The sequence below is a fragment of the Dendrobates tinctorius genome, unplaced genomic scaffold (assembly GCF_039654945.1).
Source record: "Dendrobates tinctorius isolate UK_male_01 unplaced genomic scaffold, ASM3965494v1 ptg000015l, whole genome shotgun sequence".
Classification (NCBI taxonomy): Eukaryota; Metazoa; Chordata; class Amphibia; order Anura; family Dendrobatidae; genus Dendrobates; species Dendrobates tinctorius.
This window is the reverse complement of record NW_027361683.1, coordinates 14,186,498-14,212,737: the sequence shown is the minus strand read 5'-3', so window position 1 is coordinate 14,212,737 and position 26,240 is coordinate 14,186,498. Positions and strand designations below refer to the sequence as shown.

The 26,240-nt window shown below is 43.8% G+C and overlaps 1 protein-coding gene across 1 annotated transcript in view; it reads right to left on the bottom strand.

Annotated features, from left to right (window-relative positions):
* GRIK3 (glutamate ionotropic receptor kainate type subunit 3) overlaps nt 1-26,240 on the bottom strand; it is a 990,088-nt gene that overhangs the window by 39,841 nt on the left and 924,007 nt on the right. Inside the window, exon 13 of the mRNA XM_073562506.1 lies at nt 4,956-5,173. Coding sequence (XP_073418607.1) covers nt 4,956-5,173 — 218 coding nt within the window. The remainder of the gene's footprint in view (nt 1-4,955; nt 5,174-26,240) is intronic.

The following is a 26,240-nucleotide window of genomic DNA, read 5'->3' as shown; positions in this document are numbered from 1 at the left end:
TATAGGATACGCTGATCGCATGCAGCCTCATGCGGTCAGAGGAGGAACTGACCGGAGGTGGCGCAGCCGAGGACGGGGCTTAGCGGCGGCCCTGTGCTGTGCCAGAGAATGCTAGTGTATAGGTGAGAGAGTGTTTTCTATGTTGACCCATTGTTTGTCACTAGAATTCCATATCAGGTCTATTGAACGAAATAGCACAGCTGCATAATAATACTTTTTGATTTCATGGGCTCCCATTCCCCCCGTACGCTTTAACAATGATAATGTAAGTGAGTTTATACGGGGTCTTGCTTCTTTCCAAATGTATTTGAAAAATAAAGAATTAACTCTAGAGAGGAAAGAGTTTGGGACAAGGATGGGTAGAGTTGAGAATAAGTACGTAAATTTGGGAAGGACCAGACTTTTTAGAAGGTTCTTCCTCCCCATCCATGACAGAAAAGTGTCTCTCCATGACTTAATAGTGGTCTGAACTCTGTCTAATAAGGGGTAATAGTTGAGTTGGAAAAGTTCTTTGTCAGATCTCGCTAATTTTGTACCTAGATAAGTGATACATCTGCTAGGCCAAGCAAACGGATAGAACTCCTTTAACTTATCCAGCATGTGGGCGGGCACTTTTAGGTCCAAAGCTTTGGATTTAGACACATTTATCTTAAAGTCTGTAAGGTTACCATATTCTTCGAGGATTCCCAGCAAGGCAGGAAAATCTCCCAGAGGATTTGTCATCAAGACTAACAAGTCATCGGCGAAGGCGAAAAATCTGACCATAAGTTTTCCATTAATCAGGAAAGAATTACAGCTGATCATACATTTCTCCTGCAGTTGAAGAAATGTAGTATTTCATGGATCCTAGAAACATGAACTACCAACCATGGTCACCCATGAAATGGAGAGATGCTTTTTGTCTTTGAGGTCTTAAAGGGAACCTGTCAGCTGTTTTGGCCGCTATAAGATGAGGCCACTGACTTTCAGGGCTTATCTACAGCTTTTCACAATGCTGTAGATAAGCCCCCGATCCGACCAGCAAGATAAGAAAAATAAGTTTTATTATAATCACCGGGGGGCGGTCCGGTCTGATGGGTGTCGCATGTCCGGGTCTGGCGCCTCCCAGCTTCTTGCGACGCCACCCTCCTGCTTGCTTCACAGGCTCCCCGGCGTTGCACTCCTGTGCAGGTGAATTTATCTGCTCTGTTGAGGGCAGAGGTAAGTAGTGTAGTGCGCAGGCGCCGGGAAAAATCAGAGAGACTCAGTGCCTGCATAGGAGCGTGATTCCAGGGAGCCATGCAGCAAGCAGGAGGGCGGCGTCGCAAGAAGATGGGAGGCGCCGGACCTGGGACACCCATCGGACCGGACCGCCCCCCTGGTGAGTATAATAAAACTTATTTTTCTTATCTTGCAGGTCAGATCAGGGACTTATCTACAGAATTATAGAATGCTGTAGATAAGCTGTGAAAGGCAATGGCCACATCTTATAGCAGCCGAAACAGCTGACAGGTTCTCTTTAAGCAGGTGACCTCTCTAAAATATCAATACATCCAAATAGTAACATAGTAACATAGTTATTAAGGTTGAAGGAAGACTTTAAGTCCATCTAGTTCAACCCATATCCTATCCTAAATTGCACTAACATGTTGATCCAGAGGAAGGCAAAAAAAAAACCCATGTGGCAAACAGTAAGCTTCACATTGGGGAAAAAAATTCTTTCCCGACTCCACATACGGCAATCAGACTAGCTCCCTGGATCAACGCAATATTAAGGAAACTAGTGTATATACCCTGTAATATTATACTTTTCAAGAAAGGCATCCAGTCCCTTCTTAAATTTTAGTAGGGAATCACTCATTACAACATCATATAGCAGAGAGTTCCAAAGTCTCACTGCTCTTACAGTAAAGAATCTGCATCTGTGATTATGCTTAAACCTTCTTTCCTCCAGATGTAGAGGATGCCCCCTTGTCCCCGTCACAGGTCTAAGAGTAAAAAGATCATTAGAAAGGTCTTTGTATTGTTCCCGCATATATTTATTCATTGTAATAAGATCACCCCTAAGCCTTCGATTTTCCAAACTAAATAACCCCAAGTGTAATAACGTGTCTTGGTATTGCAGATCCCCCAGTTCCCTAATAACCTTGGTCACTCTTCTCTGCACCGGCTGCAGTTCAGCTATGTCTTTTTTATACACCGGAGACCAGAACTGTACACAGTATTCTAAGTGTGGTCGCACTAGTGACTTATATAGAGGTAAAATTATGTTCTCCTCATGAGCATGTATGCCTCTTTTAATGCATCTTATTATTTTATTTGCCTTTGCAGCAGCTGCCTGACACTGGCCACTAAATGTGAGTTTGTCGTCCACCCATACACCCAGGTCTTTTTCAGTGACAGTTTTGTCCTGTGTTTTACAGTTAAGCACATAATTATACATCTTGTTTGTTCTACCCAAGTGCATGACCTTACATTTATCCTCATTAAGGCTCATTTGCCATTTATCAGCCCAAGCTTCTAGTTTACATAAATCCTCCTGTAATATAAAATTGTCCTCCTCTGTATTGATTACCCTGCAAAGTTTAGTGTCATCTGCAAATATCGAAATTCTACTCTCTATGCCCCCTACAAGGTCATTAATAAATATGTTAAAAAGAAGCGGGCCCAATACTGACCCCTGTGGTACCCCACTGCTAACCGTGACCCAGTCCGAGTGTGCGCCATTAATAACCACCCTTTGTTTCCTATCTCTGAGACAGCTCTTAACCCACTTACACATATTTTCCCCTATCCCCATTGTTCTCATTTTATGTATCAACCTTTTGTGCTGCACCGTATCAAAAGCTTTTGAAAAGTCCATGTACACCATGTCCACCGCATCCCCTTGGTCCAGTCCAGAACTTACCTCTTCATAAAAGCTTATCAGATTAGTCTGACAGGAACGGTCCCTCGTAAACCCATGTTGATTTTGGGTCATGGGGTTATTCTTCTTCAGATACTCCAATGTAGTATCTCTTAGAAAACCCTCCAGGATTTTACCCACAGTTGAGGTTAAACTTACTGGCCTATAATTTCCAAGTTCATTTTTTGTCCTTTTTGAATATTGGCACCACATTTGCCATATGCCAGTCCTGTGGTACAGACCCTGCTATCATGGAATCTTTAAAGAGTAAAAATAATGGTCTATCTATGACTGTACTTAATTCCTGCAGCACTTGGGGGTGTATCCCATCCGAGCCCGTGGACTTGTCAATTTTAGTGATTTTTAGACGCCTCCGTACTTCCTGCTGGTTTAAGCAGGTGACATTTAATGGAGAATTTTTATCACTGATCATGTTATCCGTCATGGAATTTTCTGTTCTGTAAATACTGTCGAAAAAAAGTCATTTAGCATATTGGCTTTTTCCTCATCCTCATCCACCATTTCACCCAGACTATTTTTAAGGGGGCCAACACTATCATTTTTTAGTTTCTTACTTTTTATGCAGTTAAGGCTGTGTGCCCATGATGCGATTTTTAAGCGTTTTTGCCCCGATTTTCGGCATGAAAACGCTGTGAATACATTTAAAAATCTCGTACAGAACGCACCCCATGCATTCCTATGGCATTCCGCACATGCTGTGCTAATGCTGCCCTTTTTTCCACGGCGGAAACGCATCGCAGAAAAAACGCAGCATGCTCATTCTTTTTTGCGGAATCGCAAAGAATTTCCGCGATTCCACACCCATAGGAATGCATGAGAACTGCTTACTTCCCGCATGTGGCTATGCCCACCATGCGCGAAGTTAAGCGTCTCATGTGCGGTTGGTACCCACGGTGTGGAGGAGAGGAGACTGTCCTCCAGGCCCTGGGTACCATACCCTGTAAAAAAAAGAATAAAAAATAAAAAATCGGGGTATATTTACCTTCCGGCGTCACGCGCAGCCTTCCCGGGACTCAGCGTTCCCAGTAATGCCTTGCAGCAAGGTCCTATGATGACGTAGTCTCGCGTTACTCTAGCGGTCTCATGAGATGGCTATAGCAACGCGAGACCAATGTCATCACAGGTCTCGCAAGGCATCGCTGGGAACGGGAGCGTCGCTGAGACTGCGCGGGACGTCAGAAGATAAATATACCCTGATTTTTTATTTTTTTATCATTTTTAACATTCTATCTTTTACTATTGAGGCCGCATAGGCAGCCTCAATAGTAAAACGCTGGTCACACTTGTCAAACACTATGTTTGACGAGTGTGACCAACCTGTCAATCACTTTCCAAGCGATGCTTCAAATCGCTTGGAAAGTGCTTGAATATCGCACGAGAAAATCGCGGCAAAATAGCGAACATAATCGAGTTTTTTTCTGCGCGATTTCTTGGAAGGAGTCCGGTTTTGAGTGTCCGGATTAAAACGCAACGTGGGCACATAGCCTAAAGAATATTTTTGGGATTATTTTTACTTTCTCTGGCAATGAGTCTGTCTCAATCTTTGCTGTCTTGATTTGCTTTTTACAGAATTTATTTAATCTTCTGTATTTATTTAATGCCTCATCACTACCTACTTGCTTTAATTATCTAAATGCTTTATTTTTGTCACTTATTGCACCCTTACAGCTCTGTTTAACCATAGTGGTTTCCTCCTATTTCTAGTATGTTTATTCCCATACGGTATATACTGTGCACAGGTCCTATTCAGGATGCTAAATAGGTTCAAATAATGTTTCTTGTGTTTTTTTTATTTTATTGAGACAGCTCCTAAAATCATTTGTAACAATTCTAAAGCTTACAAGCTAACCTAAGGATATGTGATAGTTTGATGATCGCTAGGGAACCCACTGATCTCTTGAACTGGGCTCTACAAATCTCAGTATAAAATGTTTAGTGGTCAAGTACTCAAACCAGCACTCTATTAATTGTCTATGGGGCTGCTACAGAAAATACTATAAATGCCTAACTTACAGTATGTAGCAGAAAGAATACAACAAAATTCATTTACCTTGAAAAAATTCATTGTCGCCCCATCAAGAACAGCTCCATACTCTATCTTTGTCTGTCTTGCCAGGTCATCTGCTGAGTCGATGGCAGATTCCATCCTCTCCACTGTGAGGAAGGCAGCAAGGTTTGCAGTGTATGATGAAACAATTATAAGAGTGAAAAACCACCATATGCCACCAATAATCCTTGTCGACAAAGCTTTCGGCATCAGTTCAGATCCTACAACAATAGTAAAAATACAAGTCCAGGTCATTTTTTGGTTTACTTTATGTCAGTAAAGTTTTCAGTATCAGGATGTTTTTTGCTAATTCATCATTTCATACTATTTAAAATGTCATGAAAGCTTTCCTCCATAGTACCCAAGTGGAGTACAATTTTTTGGTTTTTGTGTGCAGTTGAAAACTAATATTTTAAGTCTTATTGAAAAGGACAAAATTAGAGCAAAAAAGCACATTTGCATTTGTGCCACATTTATCAAACAACATGCGCCATTTTAACCCCTTAGTGACATAGCCAATTTGTTACTTAATGACCAAGCCAATTTTTGCAATTCTGACCACTTTCAATTTGTGAGGTTATAGCTCTAGAACGCTTCAACATATCCCACTGATTCTGGGAATGTTTTTTCGTGACATATTGTAATTCATGGTAGTGGTAAAATTTCTTCGATATAACTTGCATTTATTTATGAAAAAAATGGAACTATGGCCAAAAAGTTAGAAAATTTTGCAATTTCCAAATTTTAATTTTTATGCCGTTAAAACATAGAGATATGTCACACAAAATACTTAATATATAACATTTTCCACATGTCTAATTTACATCAGCACAATTTTGTAAAAAAATGTTTTTGCTAGGAAGTTATAAGGGTTAAAATTTGACCAGCGATTTCTCATTTTTACAACAAAATAACAAAACCATTTTTGTAGGAACTACATCACATTTGAAGTGATTTTGAGGGGTGCACATGACAAAAAATACCCAAAAGTGACACCATTCTAAATACTGCACCTCTCAAGGTGCTCAAAAACCACATTAAGTTAATTAACCCTTTACATGCTTTACAGGAACTGAAGCAATGTGGAAGGAAAAAATGAACATTTAACTTTTTTCAAAAACATTTTATTTCAGAACCATTTTTGTTATTTTCACAAATGAAAAAAGAGAAAATGAACCACAAAATTTGTTGTGCAATTTCTCCTGAATACGCCGATGTCCCATATGTGGGGGTAAAACACTGTTTGGGCGCACGACAGAGCTAAGAAGGGAAGGAGTATCGTTTGACTTTTTCAATGCAGAATTGGCTGGAATTGAGATTGGACGCCATATTTCCCCACAAATGACACCATTTTGGAAACTAGACCCCACAAGGAACTTACCTAGATGTGTGGTGATCACTTTGAACCCCCACATGCTTCACAGTAGTTTATAACGTAGAGCCGTTGTGATACCTATGTGATATGTATGGTGTGTGCATGAAGAAGATAGGTATTCAGATTCCAGATCAGGTGATCACGGGTCTTGTTGTTCACTTCTTGCATTTAATTCAGCACAAGTGGAGAAGAGCTGAACTTGACCGATACATGACCTGTTAGGAGCACGGTGGTTTCAGTGAAAAACAACCGCAATGCGCCTGCGTAACACAAGCTGGCCACGAGCTCAAAGATTAACCACGCAGGCGCCAAGCATGACCGTGTTATATAAGCATTACTTGCAGAAAGTACTGCGCATGGTTGAACTGATATCTGATTAAAAACAATATAAAACAAAGGGGACTTTCATTGGGAGGGAGGGACGTTTCCAGGAGGCTTTATGGACGCATAACTTCTGTGATGTTGTGTTAACTGGATGTTTCCTCTTTAACCCGTCGAAGTCCCCCGAGGGAAGAGTGATGCTCCAATATCCGGTAAATGTATTGATGCATACTTTTCTCTATTTTATAGATGATGATGATGATCAATGTAATGTTAGACTAGTGCTGCTATAATTCATGTGCCTATAACACACATATCAAAGTGTTACCTAAGTCATTCTGTTATCTTATTATTAATAAAATATAAATTGTTTTACCGAAATAAAGACCTAGTAGTCTTTTTGCCTAATTAGTATATTAGTGAGCAATGTAAGTAAGGGGCTTGCCCCTCTCAAAGTGAAAATTCGGTAAGACATAAATTGTCGTAGTCGGCAGGATATTTTTCAATATGTTTAAGAAACGAAAGGAAAAGCAGGAGGATGTACTGGATGTGCCCGGTTGGACTGAGGCACCGTATAATATATTGGCACATGAGTTGAGCAGTTCTGGACTGGCGGAACAGTGGTCTAGTAAGCTTAAAGGTAGTGAACCCGCTGATGTTGTTAATGTACTCAGGGGGGTCCCCGCCAAGGCGGGTGATGTTGTGTCGCTTGGGCGACGAACTTGGATTCTGCTCAGTGCATATCGCGCGATGCATGAGCGGAATCAACAAATGCAGAGGAAGTGCTCTCAATTGGAACAAAAAGTTGCAGAGCTAGGAGGGCAGAAAGTGGTGCTGGATTGCAATACCCGTCTGCTCAAAGATAAGTTGGAACATTACCAGAGTGTAGCAGAGAAAGCTGCTATCAAAGTTGCTCAAAATAAATATCGTAAGAGAAGAGGAAAAATCAATAAAGAAAAAGTACATAAAAGTATAGCCACTGCATCTGTAAATTGGGACCCAGATAAGTGGGACGGGGATGTATGGGATACTTCCTCATCAGATGATTGGGTGAATCCACCTGATCCCATTATTGATCCCCCAAAAGGATCTAAGGTAAAAGCCAATCCAATTCAGAGACGGATGAAACGGACAGAAAATGAAATTATTCGAGAGCAGGTCCGTGATGCAGGTGGCCGGCTCCAAATAGATGAAAACGGGCAGCCTATTATGGTGGAGCGAACAGTTCCCCACACCCGTACTAGAGTTTCTGTGGAAGATTACACCCAAAATGAAATAGATAGCATTTTGACGCAATTTAAACAGCGGTCGGGAGAATCTGAACTCTCCTGGCTGGTCAGGATGCATGATTATGGAGGAATAGGAATAAATGTAGATCCACAGGATATTTCTAAATTTGTTACATTGTCCCGGGATCCGGTGATCCAAAGATATTTCAAAAATTACTTTAGAGAAAATGCACAGGATAACATGTAAAATTTAGTGATCATTTTGGCTCGAGCAATTATGGATAAATATCCCACTGAAGCTGATATCCCAGCTAATGATAAACCATGGTATGCTTTACAAGATGGAATTGATAGACTAAAGGAGGAAGCGATGCGAGGTGTAGTGGCTGTACTTAATGTGGATGATGATTACTTGGAATTTCCAATGACAGCTAGTATGAGGAGTAGGTTAGTGAAAACCGCCCCTCCTGCCTATAAAGCCATTATATTGACGTTAACTGTGGCTATGACAGGGAACCCAGTGAGTCAAGTAATCACACGTATGAGGGAATTGCAGGATATGGGTGATTGGAAGGAAACAGATCGTTTAGCCTCCTCTCAGAGTTCCTCTCAAAAACATCCAGGTAACAGTAAATTGTATAACCCTGAGTGGAAAAAAGATGGAAATACTACAAATCAAACAGATAGAGTGTCCAGGAAAGAGATGTTTCAGGCACTCTTAAAGGCTGGAATGAGCAGAGAATCTATAGATGGAAAACAGACAGGTGAATTATGGAGGTTGTATAAACAAAAGGTGCTGTCGGCAAAGAAAATTAATGCGGAAAAAGGAATTATCAAAACAAATAAAGCTGAAGATCAGGGTGAGACCCCCACAGCACCTGAGAAGGTGTCTTGGGAGGACTTTAAAAATGTCTATCCGTGGGAAGAATTAGCTGCAGCAGTAGTCACTCGAGTAAGTGATGGATGGGGTAGGAATGCCTATGAGGCAGCTACCGGGAAGGAGGATGTGGACTCCGATGAGGAGATACCATAGGTAGCCAGCCAAGCCCCCCCGTATGGATAAAAGCTGATCAGCGTCCATACGTAAATTTAAGTATCCATTGGAAAGGGGGCAATGTGCAGAGAGTCCCTGCTTTGATTGATACTGGGGCGGAGGCTACTCTAATATATGGAAACCCCACGAAATTCAAAGGTCCAAAAATTAAAATTGCTGGACTAGGAGGACAGGTAATCACCGGAGTACAAACACAAGTTGCTTTGAAAATAGGAAACTTACCGATAAGAAATTACCGTGTTTTAGTAGTACCCATTCCAGAATATATATTGGGAATTGATGTTTTAAAAGGAATGACTTTAAATTTATCGGCTGGAAAATTCTCCTTTGGAGTAAAAAGGGCAGAAATACAAATGAGACCTGTAACGGTAGGAAAAGTAAAAATGCCCCCTGTACATATCCCTCCTGCTACTAAAATGGTGGCAATGAAACAGTATCGAATACCAGGGGGACACAAAGAGATTACTGAAACAATTAAAAATCTGGTGGACGCAGGAGTCATGCGTACCACTACTACTGCATGGAATAATCCAGTCTGGCCAGTTAAAAAGAGTGATGGCTCCTGGCGTATGACAGTGGATTACAGGGAATTGAACAAATGTACCCCTCCATTAACAGCTGCAGTGCCAGATGCTATCACTATAATAGAAAACATACAGAGTCATAATGGAACTTGGTATGCAGTGATTGATTTGGCTAATGCCTTCTTTACAATTCCAATAGAGGAAAAGGCGCAGGATCAATTTGCTTTTACCTGGTTAGGTCGACAGTATACCATGACCAGATTGCCTCAAGGATGGCTTCATAGCCCTACTATTTGTCACCGGACGGTGGCAGAACATCTAGATCAGTTCTCCTTGCCCTCAGATATGCAAATTTCTCATTATATTGATGATATAATGATACAAGGAAATGAAGAGCAGGCAGTGAAATCACAATTGGAAAAACTTTTGGTGCATATGAGGAGCAAAGGATGGGAAATAAATGAGGCAAAAGTCCAAGGACCGGCCCAAGTTGTAAAATTCCTTGGAATCCAATGGAATAAAGGACATAGGGAAATCTTGCCACAAGCTAGACAGAAGATCATTAATTTCCGTACCCCAAAGTCTAAACAAGAGACTCAATCTTATATTGGGCTATTTGGATTTTGGAGACAGCATATACCTCATTTAGGACAAATGCTGTCTCCTTTGTATAAAGTGACGAGGAAGAAATATGAATTCCATTGGGGGGAAGAACAACAAACTGCTTTTGAGATGGTGAAAGAGGCCATACAGCAAGCTGTAGATTTATGGCCAATGGCAGCGGGGAGTGTAGAATTGCATGTATCAGTACAAAATATGTATGCCAATTGGTCACTATGGCAAAAACAAGGGGGAAAAAGAGTCCCCTTAGGATTTTGGAATCGAAAACTCCCTGATGCTGGAGAAAAGTATACTCCATTTGAACAACAATTGCTAGCTTGTTATTGGGCATTGGTAGAAACAGAACAGCTAACTTTAAGACATGAAGTCTTATTAAGACCGGCAATACCTATAATGCAATGGGTATTGTCTAACCCTAAAACCAATAGGGTAGGACATGCACAGGAACAAAGTATCATAAAATGGAAATGGTACATTTCTGAAAGAGCAAAGAAAGGAGAAGGCGGGATCGCCTCCCTCCATGAGAAAATAGCTGAAATAGGGGAAGAAATCAAATCCCCTGTGAAACCAACTGTCCTGGAAGAGTCCCCTGTAAAATGGGGAAAATCTTATGAAGATTTAACAGAACAACAACAGCAACATGCTTGGTTCACTGATGGGTCAGCTCGATTTGTCAATGGAAAGCGACACTGGAAGAGTGTGGCTTATAACCCGAAACTGGAAAAACATTTGGTTATGGAAGGTCACGGTAAAAGTAGCCAATATGCAGAATTATATGCTATCTTTCTGGCATTGAGTTTTGAACATGGGAAGGAGTGTCACCTTTTCACAGACTCGTGGTCTGTGGCTAATGGTCTTGCAACTTGGATGATGGGATGGAAGAAATATGGTTGGTTAATACATGGTAAGGAAGTGTGGGGAAAAGAGGTGTGGGAATTTATAGAAGAAATGGTTCAAATCACACTTACTACTGTTTTTCATGTTGATGCACATATGCCTGCTGACTCACTTGATCGTTTGTTTAATTCTGAAGCAGATAAAGCCGCCGCTATTAGACAGACTTCTGAAGTTGATCAAGAAAAAGAAAAATGGCTGCAAGGTACAGCCGTTTGGGCGCACAACAAGAGTGGACACCTTGGAGAAAAAGCCACTTACAGGTGGGCCCAAGAAAGAGGTGTTCCACTAACCATGGACATTATAAAACAAGTCATTGCACAGTGTCCAGTATATCAACATTCACAAAGAAGGGAAGTTCCACATACAGTAATGGGACACATAGCTAGAGGGCAATTACCAGCTCAAATTTGGCAAATGGATTTTATTGGTCCACTTACTGAGAGTAGGGGATGTAAATATGTTTGTACAGCGGTAGACACCTACTCAGGACTCATGATAGGATTCCCTTGCAAAGCTGCCACACAATGGAGCACATTACGTGCACTGGAAATTATCACACAGTACTATGGTGTTCCACTGCAGATACAGACTGACAATGGGTCACACTTCACTGGTCAACAGATAAAGGATTATGGTAATGAGCATAATGTCCAATGGGTATATCATATGCCTTACTATCCCCAAGCTGCAGGGTTAGTGGAAAGGATGAATGGACTCTTGAAGTCCACTCTGAAAAAGATACACAATGCGGAAGGAGAATATGGCCAGTGGAGAGACAATCTAAGTGAGGCTTTACAAATTATTAACAATAGGCCAATTACTGATTCCATGACACCATTGATGAGAATGCTGACACCCAACCTTACCATACACGAAACTCATATTGTACATACAATTACTTGGTGGAAGATGAATCAAGAGGCTAAAATACCTGAAAGAGCAACTCCCCTGTCTGCGGGATTGGATCTCAGTGCAATAGAAGTGACTATTGTACCTCCAGGTAAGACCGTTCCTATACTAACAGGATTGGGATGTCAAATGCCTAAAGGACATTATGGTCAGTTGGCAACTCGGTCTAGTTTTGCTTTAAAAGGGGCCATAGTGGTGGGAGGAGTAATTGATGCCGATTATCAAGGAGAAATCAAAGTTATTATGTCCAATTTAGGACAAGAGCCGCTAGTTATTTCTAAAGGACAAAAGATGGCTCAAATGTTGGTAATACCTATTAGTTTAGATCAAGCCATCGAAGGACAAGCTCCACTAGAACTCTCCTTACGGGGGGATAAAGCATTTGGGTCATCAGATGTGACCAATGTAGGAGCTAGAATTTGGGTACAGAGTCCTCAAGGACCGCCATCAGCGGCTGAAGTTATTGCTGTGGGCAAGGATCGTACTTTGCTAATCATGAGACCAGGAGTGGAAAAATGGGAATATGTTCCCCAGGAAAAATGTTATTTGCGTGAATACATTTTTCTTTTTCTTTTCTTCCTTTAACAGATATTTCTGGGAATATGTGGAATTATTGGAATCCTTGGAAGCGAGTGTTTGGTGAAAGTTGAAGGATGGACACCGGGTACTCAAATCCAAAATCAAAACACCAGTCGGATAAGGTGGTTGTGGAAGAAAAGCACAAAAGAACGAAAACAAGAGGATTTTATTTGCCCAGAAGGACAGAACTGTAACATAGCTAATGTAACAGTGGAAGGATACGTATGGATAGGCCCCCGTGGGACCACCTCATTTCAAGTAGCATATATGTTACACAATATGCACGGAACTGTGAATATTACCGCTAAGGTGAACTTAACATGTTGTAACGCCGGTGAGGGTTTTGAGTCTTTGTCTTCAACTCAACAAACACGGATCTATAAGAACTGCACCCCCACCATTGGAAGTGGAACAGAATTAGTATTCAATATTAGTGTCCTACAGACTTTACTTTGTCATAATGCTACTAGTATAACAAATAGAGGTACTTGGGCACAAAGTATAACGTTTGTTAATATGAATTCGTCAAAAACGGAACCGGGACATATGAAGAGGATCCCCTCGTCCTGTGTAAAGACTGGAACTCAATCACAAAAGACTGTAGTAACAGCTATAGTGATATTTCCATCTAATGTTCTCTGCCCTATAAGACAAAAAAGGGCATGGTATGATACGTTGCTGGGGGGAGTGGGAACTGTTACTGGGACTTTGAATTCTTTTGATATTGAAACTCTAGCAAATCGCATGAGTAAAGCAGGTGCAGGAATACAAGATGTTTTAACTTTACAAGGTAAATGGATGCCTACAATATGGCACCCACTGACACAAGCTTGGCAAGCAGATAAATTTTTACTAGATATGCAGAATATTTCAAATTCTTTTATATTCAAAGAAGGATCAAATATTAGTGCGATTCTTAATTGGACTATGTGTACAATTCAGGCTATTTATCAGATGCAGCAGAAGGCAACAATGCAGACTCGTCTTATGACAGGAAATGAATGGGTATGGAGGACTATGTTTAATAACACAATCCCTGGAGTTTCATGGCTTAAAATTGAAGCTCCCAAAATGGTTTGCAATGATACAGTATGTCAAGGGATATTGAATATATATAATGTAACCAACCAGCAAGTAATGTGTAGATATGTAGTTTTACCACTATTATTGGGACCCCCAGGGGATCAATGGTTGTGGATGCCTAAAATGAATGGCTTATATATTGATGACAATAATCGCACGCATGATTTAAGCTTATGTGAAGACACATTAGAAGGTAAAATTTGTAGGTTGCATTCTGCCGTATATGAACCATGTTTGCTACAAGAGACTGTGAATATTTGTGAGTTCACCATTCTACCAATATCCTACAAGATGTTGGTGGAGATAGGTTCACAAGAAATTTGTGTAATAACTGATGTCCCTATTGTTCCTGGGATGAAAGTTCCTTACGTGGGGTGTTTACAGAATGTTTCCGCTTTACAGTGGGAGGGCCAAACCTTCCTTCTCACTCATGACCGGGAGGTGCAGAAAACAGTGCAGTGGCAACTGACCAAGTTGCAGGTAAACAACTGGGAACTGAATATGACCCGGCTCAGGAATATTATGGAGGCATCTGAAGAAGGGAGTAGAATAATTCAAATGTTAAATAAAACAATACAATATCATGTTGTTAGTACCACCATAGTGGCAGGGAAAATTGTTAAAATGGGATCGGCAATTGCTGATGCCACTTCTCATCATTGGTATGATATTTTCATGGGTCATTCTCTTTCGGCTCAAAGGATGTTAAATTGGATCATTCACCCAGTGTTGGTGCTTGTCCTTGTAGTAATAATTCTATCCATATGGAATTGCTACATGGCATACAAAGTCTTCTGTAGGAAACCAAAAGTGCTGATGGTGACTTATAGAAGTGGAGAATAATTCCCGTGATCAAGGACCGATTGTGATACCTATGTGATATGTATGGTGTGTGCATGAAGAAGATAGGTATCCAGATTCCAGATCAGGTGATCACGGGTCTTGTTGTTCACCTCTTGCATTTAATTCAGCACAAGTGGAGAAGAGCTGAACTTGACCGATACATGACCTGTTAGGAACACGGTGGTTTCAGTGAAAAACAACCGCAATGCGCCTGCGTAACACAAGCTGGCCATGAGCTCAAAGATTAACCACGCAGGCGCCAAGCATGACCGTGTTATATAAGCATTACTTGCAGAAAGTACTGCGCATGGTTGAACTGATATCTGATTAAAAACAATATAAAACAAAGGGGACTTTCATTGGGAGGGAGGGACGTTTCCAGGAGGCTTTATGGACGCATAACTTCTGTGATGTTGTGTTAACTGGATGTTTCCTCTTTAACCCGTCGAAGTCCCCCGAGGGAAGAGTGATGCTCCAATATCCGGTAAATGTATTGATGCATACTTTTCTCTATTTTATAGATGATGATGATGATCAATGTAATGTTAGACTAGTGCTGCTATAATTCATGTGCCTATAACACACACATATCAAAGTGTTACCTAAGTCATTCTGTTATCTTATTATTAATAAAATATAAATTGTTTTACCGAAATAAAGACCTAGTAGTCTTTTTGCCTAATTAGTATATTAGTGAGCGATGTAAGTAAGGGGCTTGCCCCTCTCAAAGTGAAAATTCGGTAAGACAGCCGTGAAAATATAAAATCCTATTTTTCAACAATAATGATTTTTCACCCCCATATTTTTATTTTCCCAAGGGTAACAGGAGAAATTGGACCACCAGTGTTGTTGTACAATTTGTCCTGAATACACTGATGCCCCATATGTGGGGGTAAACGGCTGTTTGGGAGCACGGCAGAGCTGGGAAGGGAAAGAGCATTGTTTGACTTTTTCAATGCAGAATTGGGTGGAAATGAGATTGGACGCCATGTCACCTTTGGAGAGCCCCTGATGTGCCTAAACACTGGAAACCCCTCACAAGTAATTCCGTTTTGGAAACTAGACCCCCCCAAGGAACTTATCTAGATGGGGGGGTCAAGTTTTCACAGAAGTTTATAACGTAAACGTAGAGCCATGAAAAGAAAAAAATCTTTTCCACAAAAATGATCTTTTGGCCCCAAATTTTTTTTTCCCAAGGATAATTTGGACAAGGGTTGTTGTCCAATTTGTCCTGAGTATGATACCCTATATGTGGGTGGAATCACTGTTTGGGCGCATGGCAGAGCTCGAAAGGGAAGGAACACTGTTTTGGAATGTAGACTATGATTGAATGGTCTGCTGGTGTCATGTTGCATTTGTAGAGTCCCTGATGTGCCTAAACAGTGGAAACCCCCCACAAGTGACACCATTTTAGAAACTAGACCCCCCAAGGAACTTGTCTAGATGTGTTGTGAGGAGGGATGAGCTTTCCAATATTGAAATATCGGAAATCGGCCCGATATTTGCGATATCGGAATTCCGATTCCGAAATTTTTTTTTACATTGGAAATCGGAAATCCCATAATCCTTCAGCCTCTGAGCGCTCCGTGGAGCCAATCAGGAGCTGAAGAATTGCTAACAACATTGTGTAACTCCCCTAAGCTTGGTAGGAAGCGTCCAAACTTGCTAGCTAGGGGCTGCACTGCGATTGGCTGGCTGGATGGTGTGAGCAGGCAGTATAAAAGGATGTGCCTGCCATTTTAGCCTCACTCTACTGTGAAAGCAGATAGGGATAGGTTGCTGTTGGAAATAGGAAGTGATCTCGGATAAAATAGCGATAGAAATTGTTTTTCAGCGACTGTAGCAGCCCCTGTGTGTTACAGAAGCAGTCTTTTTCCTCACTGACCCCGCTCAGTTTCATTTTTTGTGCTGTGCAGGCTCTCAGTGAGGTGCTTAGTGAGACAGTGCAGCGCACATTCACTGCAGCTGCTGCAGCTCCTCTTGCTGCAGCACTGTGTGGTGTGTGTCTCACTGCCTTTTCACAGCCTTTTCTTTTCATCCCTTAAATCCCCTTCCTCTAATTTTTCCTAAAAGTGTAGCTTCACCATCCAGTACATTTTGGTGACCGCTATATAGGGATTTTTCAGTGAGGGGTTCCCCCCCAATCCCTTAGCCCCATTTATCCCTCAATTTTCCTGGTGCTCGGGTGCGCTTTGCACAGTTTAGGCTGGTTTCACATTTGCGTTTTTTTTCGCGGTATTTTAGCGCTAAATAGCGCATGCGTTTTTTTTTCCTATACTTTGCATGGGATGCGCTTATGTGCGCATACACATGCGTTTGTACTCGTTTTACCGCGCATGCGTTTTTTGCGGTATGCGCTCGGGCGCACAAAATGCAACCTGTTGCATTTTTTGAGCGTCCAACTTGCCTCAAAAAAATGCATGCGCGCGCAATGCGTTTTTTTACAGCAAGACACCCATTATAAGTCTATGGTGAGCATATGTGCGCATTGGCATGCTTATGTATGCGTTTTTTTGCACATGCGTTTTTTTTTTTACCATTAGTTTAGACAATGGAATTTAGGGGTTTGGGTTAGAGTTAGGGTTAGTTAAGGGGGTTTAGGGTTAGGGTTAGGGTTAGGGTTAGGGTCAGGGTCAGGGTTAGGGTTAGGATCAGGGTATGGTTTGGTTAAGGGTTAGGGTTAGGGTTAGGGTCAGGGTTAGGGTTAGGGTTAGGATCAGGGTATGGTTTGGTTAAGGGTTAGGGTCAGGGTTAGGGTTAGGGTTAGGGTTAGGGTTAGGGTCAGGGTTAGGGTCAGGGTTAGGGTTAGGGTTAGGGTCAGGGTTAGGGTTAGGGTTAGGGTTAGGATCAGGGTATGGTTTGGTTAAGGGTTAGGGTTAGGGTCAGGGTCAGAGTTAGGGTTAGGGTTAGGGTCAGGGTTAGGGTCAGGGTTAGGGTTAGGGTTAGGGTCAGGGTTAGGGTTAGGGTTAGGGTCAGGGTTAGGGTTAGGGTCAGGGTCAGGGTTAGGGTTAGGGTTAGGGTCTGGGTTAGGGTTAGGGTTAGGGTCAGGGTTAGGTTTAGGGTCAGGGTTAGGGTTAGTTAGGGTTTAGGATTTGGGTTAGGGTTAAGTATGGTTTGGTTAAGGGTTAGGGTCAGGGTTAGGGTTAGGGTCAGGGTTAGGGTTAGGGTCAGGGTTAGGGTTAGTAAAGTCATGGTTTGGGTTAGTGTGAGGGGCCACCTAATGTTGGAAAAAAACGCAAACGCGGTAAAAACGCACTAAAAACGCATACAATCGCATAAAAACGCTGCGTTTTTTTCATGCATGCTCATAAAAATGCTTGAAAAAAACGCAGCAGTTGTATGCTTTTGTATGCGTTTTTTCAATGCGTTTTTTTGCGGGAAAAACGCGCTGCAAAAAAAAGCAAGTGTGAAACTAGCCTAAGTCACCTCCGCTGCGCAGACCGCCTTTGTGCTTTTTTTAGGGGAGTGCAGCACCCACTAGGTCAGTCTTTGTAGTGACATCAGACTGCAGGACCCCTAGTGCGGCCTGTTCTATCGCGCACCCCCAAATTTTTCACCAGTAAATTCACTCTCAGTGCCCCTATAAGTGTTACTTTACCTCACAGCATCTATTGAAGTTAAAGTTAAACACTATATAGGGATTGTACTGTGAGGGCCCAAACAACCTCTGTGGCTGGTGCCACACAGCACCTGGCCAAGTCCCGGAGAATCCTTTTTTTTGTATCACAGCAGTGCCATTTACTGCGCTGTTACATCCGACCGTAACGTGTTCACCAACAACACAAACATATGTTACTCTTTGTGTAGGCCACACTAGATTCAAATAAAGTGTAGCAGACACACCATCATACAGTGCCATTAGTGTTTCTTATATCTGTTTGTAGTCCTACAGGAATAATCACACTAATCCCTAATAATTACTTTCTTGCCATTCTGAATCCATCGATAGAGATGAAGAAGGCAGGGAGTAATGGACGTCCCCGCGGCAGCCGCGGAAGAGGTGCATCAGCAGATAGACATGGTGCACATCCAGAGCAAGCAGCAGGCCCAAGTCACTCAGCACCTTTCACCCGGCAGCAGTCATTTATGCTCAGCTGGTTAGGAGCGCAGGGCCATAGACTGATAAGAGAGGATCAAGTAGAAACCGTTGTTGGTTGGATGGCAGCTGAGGCATCCACCTCAATGAGCGCAGCATCCTCCCAGGACCTCTCCACCACATCGGGTCAGGCCACTGAACAGCAACACCCATCTGCTTCTTCACCGCCCACTAAATTGCCCAGACATTCAGAGGGCCAGGAGCCAACCTTAATCCTCTTCTCAGAATCTGTTGGCTTGGAATCTGTGTGCCAGCCAGACAGCATTCCTGCAGGTGAAGAAGAGGTAGTGTGCACAGATGCACAACCACTGTGTGCATCTGAGGAAGAAGTGGAGGGTGGGCCAGTGCCCACAGTGACCAGACCCCAGTCAGCAGATGATGATGAAACTCAGCTGCCAGTTTCTGCTGACGAAAGTGTATTGGATGAAGAGGTCCTTGACCCATCATGGCATGCTGAGGGGCAGCAAGCAAGTGGGGATAGCTCAGAGGAAGAGCTTGCAGGTGTGGTGCAGCGTGGCCATCCACGTGGGAGAGGAAGAGGGAAAAATTGGTTGTCAGCTCCCTCAACTTCAGCACTCGTTAGGAGCAGGGCTCTTTTAAAGAGCACAAGGGGTGCGCCCAAGAGTTGTGGTGCATGGGCCTTTTTCGACCAAGTTGCAGATGACGTTACAGTAGTCAGATGCAAGCTTTGTCAACAAACTGTGCGGAGAGGGAAGAACGTCAGCAACCTTAATACCACCAATATGTTGACGCATGTCAGGAAGAGGCACTCTGTGGAGTGGCAGCATCACACCCAAGATGATTCGACACCTGCAGCTGGTTCCCCACCTTCCACCTCTTCAGCCACAGTGGCCACCTCTTCCTCCAGCTCGCAAACAGCTGCTCCTGCTTCCTTACCAGAATGCCAGGGTGCATCTGCAGGCAGTGTTGTACGGCGGCACACTGTCTGCACTTCGTCAGCATCAGCATCCCAATCGCTGGCATCTTCACACTCCCAATCCTGTGTGCAGCCATCTGTCACACAGGTGTGGGAGAAAAGGCGCCCATACTCGGCAAACCACCCACGAGCACAGGGCATGAATTCTCGCATTGCCAAACTGCTTGCAGTGGAAATGCTACCATTCTGGCTGGTGAGCAAGCCAGCCTTTATCGATATGTTGGGGTTTGCAATCCCACAATACTGTACAGCGTTTCCAGCCACTTCTACTTCAGCAGGCAATCCGTCCCCACCCTGCAACAGCATGTGGAGCATAAAATTAAGCATGCGCTACAAAATGCAGTTAGTAGCAAGGTCCACATGACCACTGACGTGTAGACCAGTCAGCATGGCCAGGGACGCTACATCTCCATCACCGCCCATTGGGTAAATGTAGTTGAGCCTGGAACTGAAGTAGACAGTGCAAGTGCGTGGGTCCTGCCAACTCCACGGATTGCAGGCCTTTCCTCCATACAAATTGACTCCTCCTCATACTCCTCGTCAGACTCGCCTGCATCCAGACGTACCACAACAACCGATTTCAGCACTGCATCGGTCAAACATCAACAGGCCGTGTTGAAATTGGTTTATCAGGGTGATGTTAGTCACACCGCAACCGAGCTGTGGAACACGCTCAAGGAGCAGAGTGACATGTGGCTTGCGCCGCTCAACCTCCAGCCAGGTATGGTGGTGTGTGACAACAGCCGAAACCTGGTCGCGGCTCTGGGCATAGGTGGTCTGACTCACATTCCATGCCTTGCCCATGTCCTAAACTTGGTGGTGCAGAGTTTCCTTAGGAACTATCCTGACCTTGAGGAGCTGCTGCACAAAGTCAGATACGAGTGCTCTCATTTGCGGCGTTCAAGCATGGCTGCATTGCGCCTTTCAGCCTTGCAGCGCAGATTGGGCCTGCCCGAGCACCGCATCATTGTTGACCTCCCCACCAGGTGGAATTCTACTTTGCATATGCTGCGGAGGTTGTGTGAGCAGCAACCTGCAATTATGGAGTTGCAGCTGCATCAGGCGCAAAGTAGGCGACACACATCTCAGCCCTCCCACTTTACAACCACAGAGTGGGCATCCATGAAGGACATATGCACCATTTTGAAGTGCTTCGAGGACTCCACTCTGATGGTGAGCACGGATGCTGCCCTACTCAGCCTGACTATTCCCTTTATATGCCTTATAGAATCATCACTTAAAGGACTAAGGGAAGAGGTTTCTCAGGAGGAGGAGTATGATGAGACACTTGCACCAACCAGGCAATCTTCATCGGCCCTGTTGGTACAAAGCTCTGTGGGTGCCTCACAAAGGTCCAGGCAGGACACAGCAAGCGAGGAGGATGAGGAGGACTATGAGGATGAGCAAGAGGAGGAAAGTACACAGCGCTCCACTAGTAGTCACCAGATAGAGCGTGGATGGGGTGATGCAGAGCACCCAGAGCACATTCCTCCAGCTGGTGACAGTGATGCATGCCCAGTTGGCAACCTTCAGCACATGAGTGACTTCATGCTGCAGTGTCTGAGAAACGACCCACGCTTGGCTCGTATTCTCCAGACAAATGACTACTGGGTGGCCACCCTCTTAGATCCACATTACCGGGACAGCCTTCAAAGCCTAATTACACCGATGAAATGGGCACGTAAAATGCAGGAGTACCAAGACACACTGGTTAATTCACTCATGTACTCTTTTCCACCACATAGCAGTGATGCGCGTGCACTAGCAGGCACCTCAGTGCGTCCTGGGCCCAGCGGAATCCGTTCAGAAGCCGGTAACAGAAGCAGTACATCTGCTACTGAGAGGTTCAGTATACCCAACCTGTTCCAATGGTTTCTGAACCCGCAAACAGTTCGGGCACCATCAGCACTGACAGTGCAATGCAATAGGAGGCAACGTTACCGTGAAATGATGGCACAATACCTCTCCACCCCTGTCAGTGTGCTTCAGGATGGATCTGCCCCCTTCAAGTTTTGGGTCTCCAAGTTGGATACATGGCCCTAGCTTAGCCAGAATGCCTTGGAGGTCCTGGCTTGTCCTGGTGCCAGTGTGATTTCTGAACGCGTCTTTAGTGCAGCTGGCATTGTACTAACAGACCAACGTACCAGACTATCCGCTGCAAATGTGGACCGGCTTACATTCGTAAAAATGAACCAGGCCTGGATTTATGGTGACTTTTGCTGCTCTGGGCCAGAGTAGACAGGTTATATGCATGGTTGGTAGCAGTATGCATGCTCTGTCATGTACCTACAGTTGTGGCCAAAAGTATTGACACCCCTGCAATTTTGTCAGATAATACTCAGTTTCTTCCTGAAAATTATTGCAAACACAAATTATTTGTTATTATTATCTTCATTTAATTTGTCTTAAATGAAAAAACAGAAAAAGAATTGTCCTAAAGCCAAATTGGATATAATTCCACACCAAACATTAAAAAAGAGGGTGGACAAAAGTATTGGCACTGTTCGAAAAACCATGTGATGCTTCTCTAATTTGTGTAATTAACAGCACCAGTAACTTACCTGTGGCACCTAACAGGTGTTGGCAATAACTAAATCACACTTGCAGCCAGTTGACATGGATTAAAGTTGACTCAACCTCTGTCCTGTGTCCTTGTGTGTACCACATTGAGCATGGAGAAAAGAAAGAAGACCAAAGAACTGTCTGAGGACTTGAGAAACCAAATTGTGAAGAAGCATGAGCAATCTCAAGGCTACAAGTCCATCTCCAAAGACCTGAATGTTCCTGTGTCTACCGTGCGCAGTGTCATCAAGAAGTTTAAAGCCCATGGCACTGTGGCTAACCTCCCTAGATGTGGACGGAAAAGAAAAATTGACAAGAGATTTCAACGCAAGATTGTGCGGATGTTGGATAAAGAACCTTGACTAACATCCAAGCACGTTCAAGCTGCCCTGCAGTCCTAGGGTTCAACAGTGTCAACCCGTACTATCCGTCGGTGTCTGAATGAAAAGGGACTGTATGGTAGGAGACCCAGGAAGACCCCACTTCTTACCCCGAGACATAAAAAAGCCAGGCTGGAGTTTGCCAAAACTTGCCTGAAAAAGCCTAAAACGTTTTGGAAGAATGTTCTCTGGTCAGATGAGACATAAGTAGAGCTTTTTGGGCAAAGGCATCAACATAGAGTTTTACAGGAGAAAAAAAGAGGCATTCAAAGAAAAAAACACGGTCCCTACAGTCAAACATGGCGGAGGTTCCCTGATGTTTTGGGGTTACTTTGCTGCCTCTGGCACTGGACTGCTTGACCGTGTGCATGGCATTATGAAGTCTGAAGACTACCAACAAATTTTGCAGCATAATGTAGGGCCCAGTGTGAGAAAGCTGGGTCTCCCTCAGAGGTCATGGGTCTTCCAGCAGGACAATGACCCAAAACACTCTTCAAAAAGCACTAGAAAATGGTTTGAGAGAAAGCACTGGAGACTTCTAAGGTGGCCAGCAATGAGTCCAGACCTGAATCCCATAGAACACCTGTGGAGAGATCTAAAAATGGCAGTTTAGAGAAGGCACCCTTCTAATATCAGGGACCTGGAGCAGTTTGCCAAAGAAGAATGGTCTAAAATTCCAGCAGAGCATTGTAAGAAACTCATTGATGGTTACCGGAAGCGGTTGGTCGCAGTTATTTTGGCTAAAGGTTGTGCAACCAAGTATTATGCTGGGGGTGCCAATACTTTTGTCTGGCCCATTTTTGGAGTTTTGTGTGAAATGATCAATGTTTTCTTTTTGCTTCATTCTCTTTTGTGTTTTTTCATTTAAGACAAATTAAATGAAGATAATAATACCAAAGAATTTGTGATTGCAATCATTTTCAGGAAGAAACTGAGTATTATCTGACAAAATTGCAGGGGTGTCAATACTTTTGGCCACAACTGTATGTTGTACACAGGGTCATCTGTTATGCCCGTGCTCTGGCCTCTACTACCAACATCTAGCACCTGGTTCTGTGACTGACTCTTTCACCTCATACTGTTTTCCATGGGCTCTAGTACCGCCAGCTAGTGCCCATTTCCGTAACTGCTGATTTCACAGCATGCCGTGTTTCTGGGCTCTAGTATCGCCAACTAGTGCCCATTTCTGTGACTGCCACTTTCACAGCATGCCATGTTTCTGGGCTCTAGTACCGCCAGCAAGTGCCCATTTCCGTGACTGCTGATTTCACAGCATGTCGTGTTTCTGGGCTCTAGCACCGCCAGGTAGTGCCCATTTCTGTTACTGCCACTTTCACAGCATGCCTTGTTTCTGTGCTCTAGTACCACCAGCAAGTGCCCATTTCCGTGACTGCTGATTTCACAGCATGCCGTGTTTCTGGGCTCTAGTACCACCAGCTAGTGCCCATTTCTGTGACTGCCACTTTCACAGCATGCCGTGTTTCTGGGCTCTAGTACCGCCAGCTAGTGCCCATTTCTGTGACTGCCACTTTCACAGCATGCCGTGTTTCTGGACTCTAGTACCGCCAGCAAGTGCCCATTTCCGTGACTACTGATTTCACAGCATGCTGTGTTTCTGGGCTCTAGTACTGCCAGCTAGTGCCCATTTCCGTGACTGCCACTTTCACAGTATGCCATGTTTCTGGGCTCCAGTACCGCCAGCTAGTGCCCATTTCCGTGACTGCCTCTTTCACAGCATGCTGTGTTTCTGGGCAACAGTACTGCCAGCTGTACCTCGTTAGACCAAAGTGGAAAAAAAGGACAACAGATGCCAAAAACCTATAGGCAGAAGCACAAGAGGCGGGATCCAGCCACGCCGGCTGTTTCCTGGCAGTGAAATGCAGACACGGGTGCCTCCCCCGAGGGGTAAACTGAGTTCCAGCATTGCCAGCTGGTTCTCGGGAGTGCCCAAGGGCACGGGTACCTCCTGCTCAAAACCGTGTTTCGACAGCGCTCGCCGTTACCCGGTTGTGTCCGCCGCACTGTTCCACGCCCCCGCCGTACATCATTCCGGCTCAGTTTGCTGTTATCCATGGTGTCGGCAGTGTAGGAGCCCTCTACGTGGACTCCGGGACCTGGCGCTCAAGGCTGGTCTCGACAGTGGCAGTAGGCCCTGCTCCTCCCCTGCTGCGACTGCGGAGTAAAGAAGACTGTGTCCGGGTTGTGGGGGCAAATGTGGATCTTGCACCTTCTGTAGAGAAGACATTACTCTGGTAGAAGACCCAAGACAGGAAGACAGATGCAGAAGACCCAAGACAGGAAGACAGATGCAAAAGACCCAAGACAAGAAGACAGATGGAGATGTCCCCAGACTCCTGTCTTTTTGCTCTTGAACTTGCATCTTTGTGGGGGTTTTTGGGGCTTCTCGGCAGTGCTTTTGGCTTATGTCACTACTACATTGTGGTATCCAGGCCACAGTAATGTCAGCTGTTGCCCAGTACAGCCACTGGCACTTTTACCTTCTTCTGCTTATCTGGGTTCCAGTAACGTCAGCTGGTTCTCAGTAGAGTCAATGGCTTAGGTCCCTCCTTTGTGGTATCCGAGTTCCACACAACAAGATATGGCCTTACCAGAAACCTGTCTGATGACAAATGCAGCTTGTGTGAGTTTTTTGAATTATTTCTATGTTAGCTGTTTTGATATTAGTGTTAGGGACCTGCAATATCATGAGGAGCCTTGACGTTGGCTTGCAGGCTATATCTATTATGGCCAAAATATTAACCAATACCTCATTTAATGTACTCATTGTATGCATTAATTTTTTTGCACTTATATCATTTTTTGCAGGAAGCAGTCTGGCCTCTTTTTGTTGGCTTGGTCTATTGGGGCGTCTGTCACTGTGTGCTGCATATTTTAGTGCTGTAGCAGCCCGCCTGCTAATACTATGGGCGTCATTAATAGGTTGCAAGCCTGACACTTTGCATCACACTTGTATATGTGTGACTGACGTCCTATGCAAGCCTTATCTGTGTGCATTTTTCCTACTAGGCAGCCAACCCCACTATAGTTTGTTAGGTGTGGGGTGGTTGCTCTTATCAGTAGTTTGCACCTGAGCTGCCCCTTGCCTCTATTAGTGGAGGCCAGCTGCATCCTGCTAGATGTGCATTTGTGATCAGACAGGTTTCTGGTAAGGCCATATCTTGTTGTGTGAGTTTTTTTGAACTATTTCTATGTTAGCTGTTTTGATATTAGTGTTAGGGACCTGCAATATCATCAGGAGACTTCAGCAGTGAGCTGCTCCACACGATCAGACAATTGCTTAATCTCCATTTAAAAAAAAAAAAAATCCTCCTACGGCTCCAGTAAAAAGAGGAAAAAATATGCATATTAAAAAAAAAATTCTGACACTTTTTTTTTTTTTTACAATTCTCTCCTGCTTTTGAGTACCCTAGAATCTGTGGTATGGCTGGTGATTCTGTTATGAATGGGTCACCGAGGAGAAAAAAACAAAACAAGCTAAGCCACAGAAAACCAGAGAAGTTGGTAACTATGCAGATTGCAGATCCCTGATCTTACCACACAACTAACAGTAGCCGTGGAGCGTGCCTACGATGTTCCTAGATGCCTCGTCACGGCCAGAGGACTACATAAGCCTAAAGCAAGAAAAGGGAAAACTAACTGCCCCAGAGCAGACCCCAAAGGAATAGATAGCCCCCACACATGTATTGACGGTGGAACAAGATGAAGGCACAAACACAGGCAGGAAAATAGGCTGAGCAAACGATGGGGCCCAAACTAACTAGACAGGAAAGGAAAGGCAAGTCACTGCAACCTGCAAAAAACCCTACAAAAATAATGTCCAACACTTCTGATAGCAAAATTAACCCTGAAGTCACTAG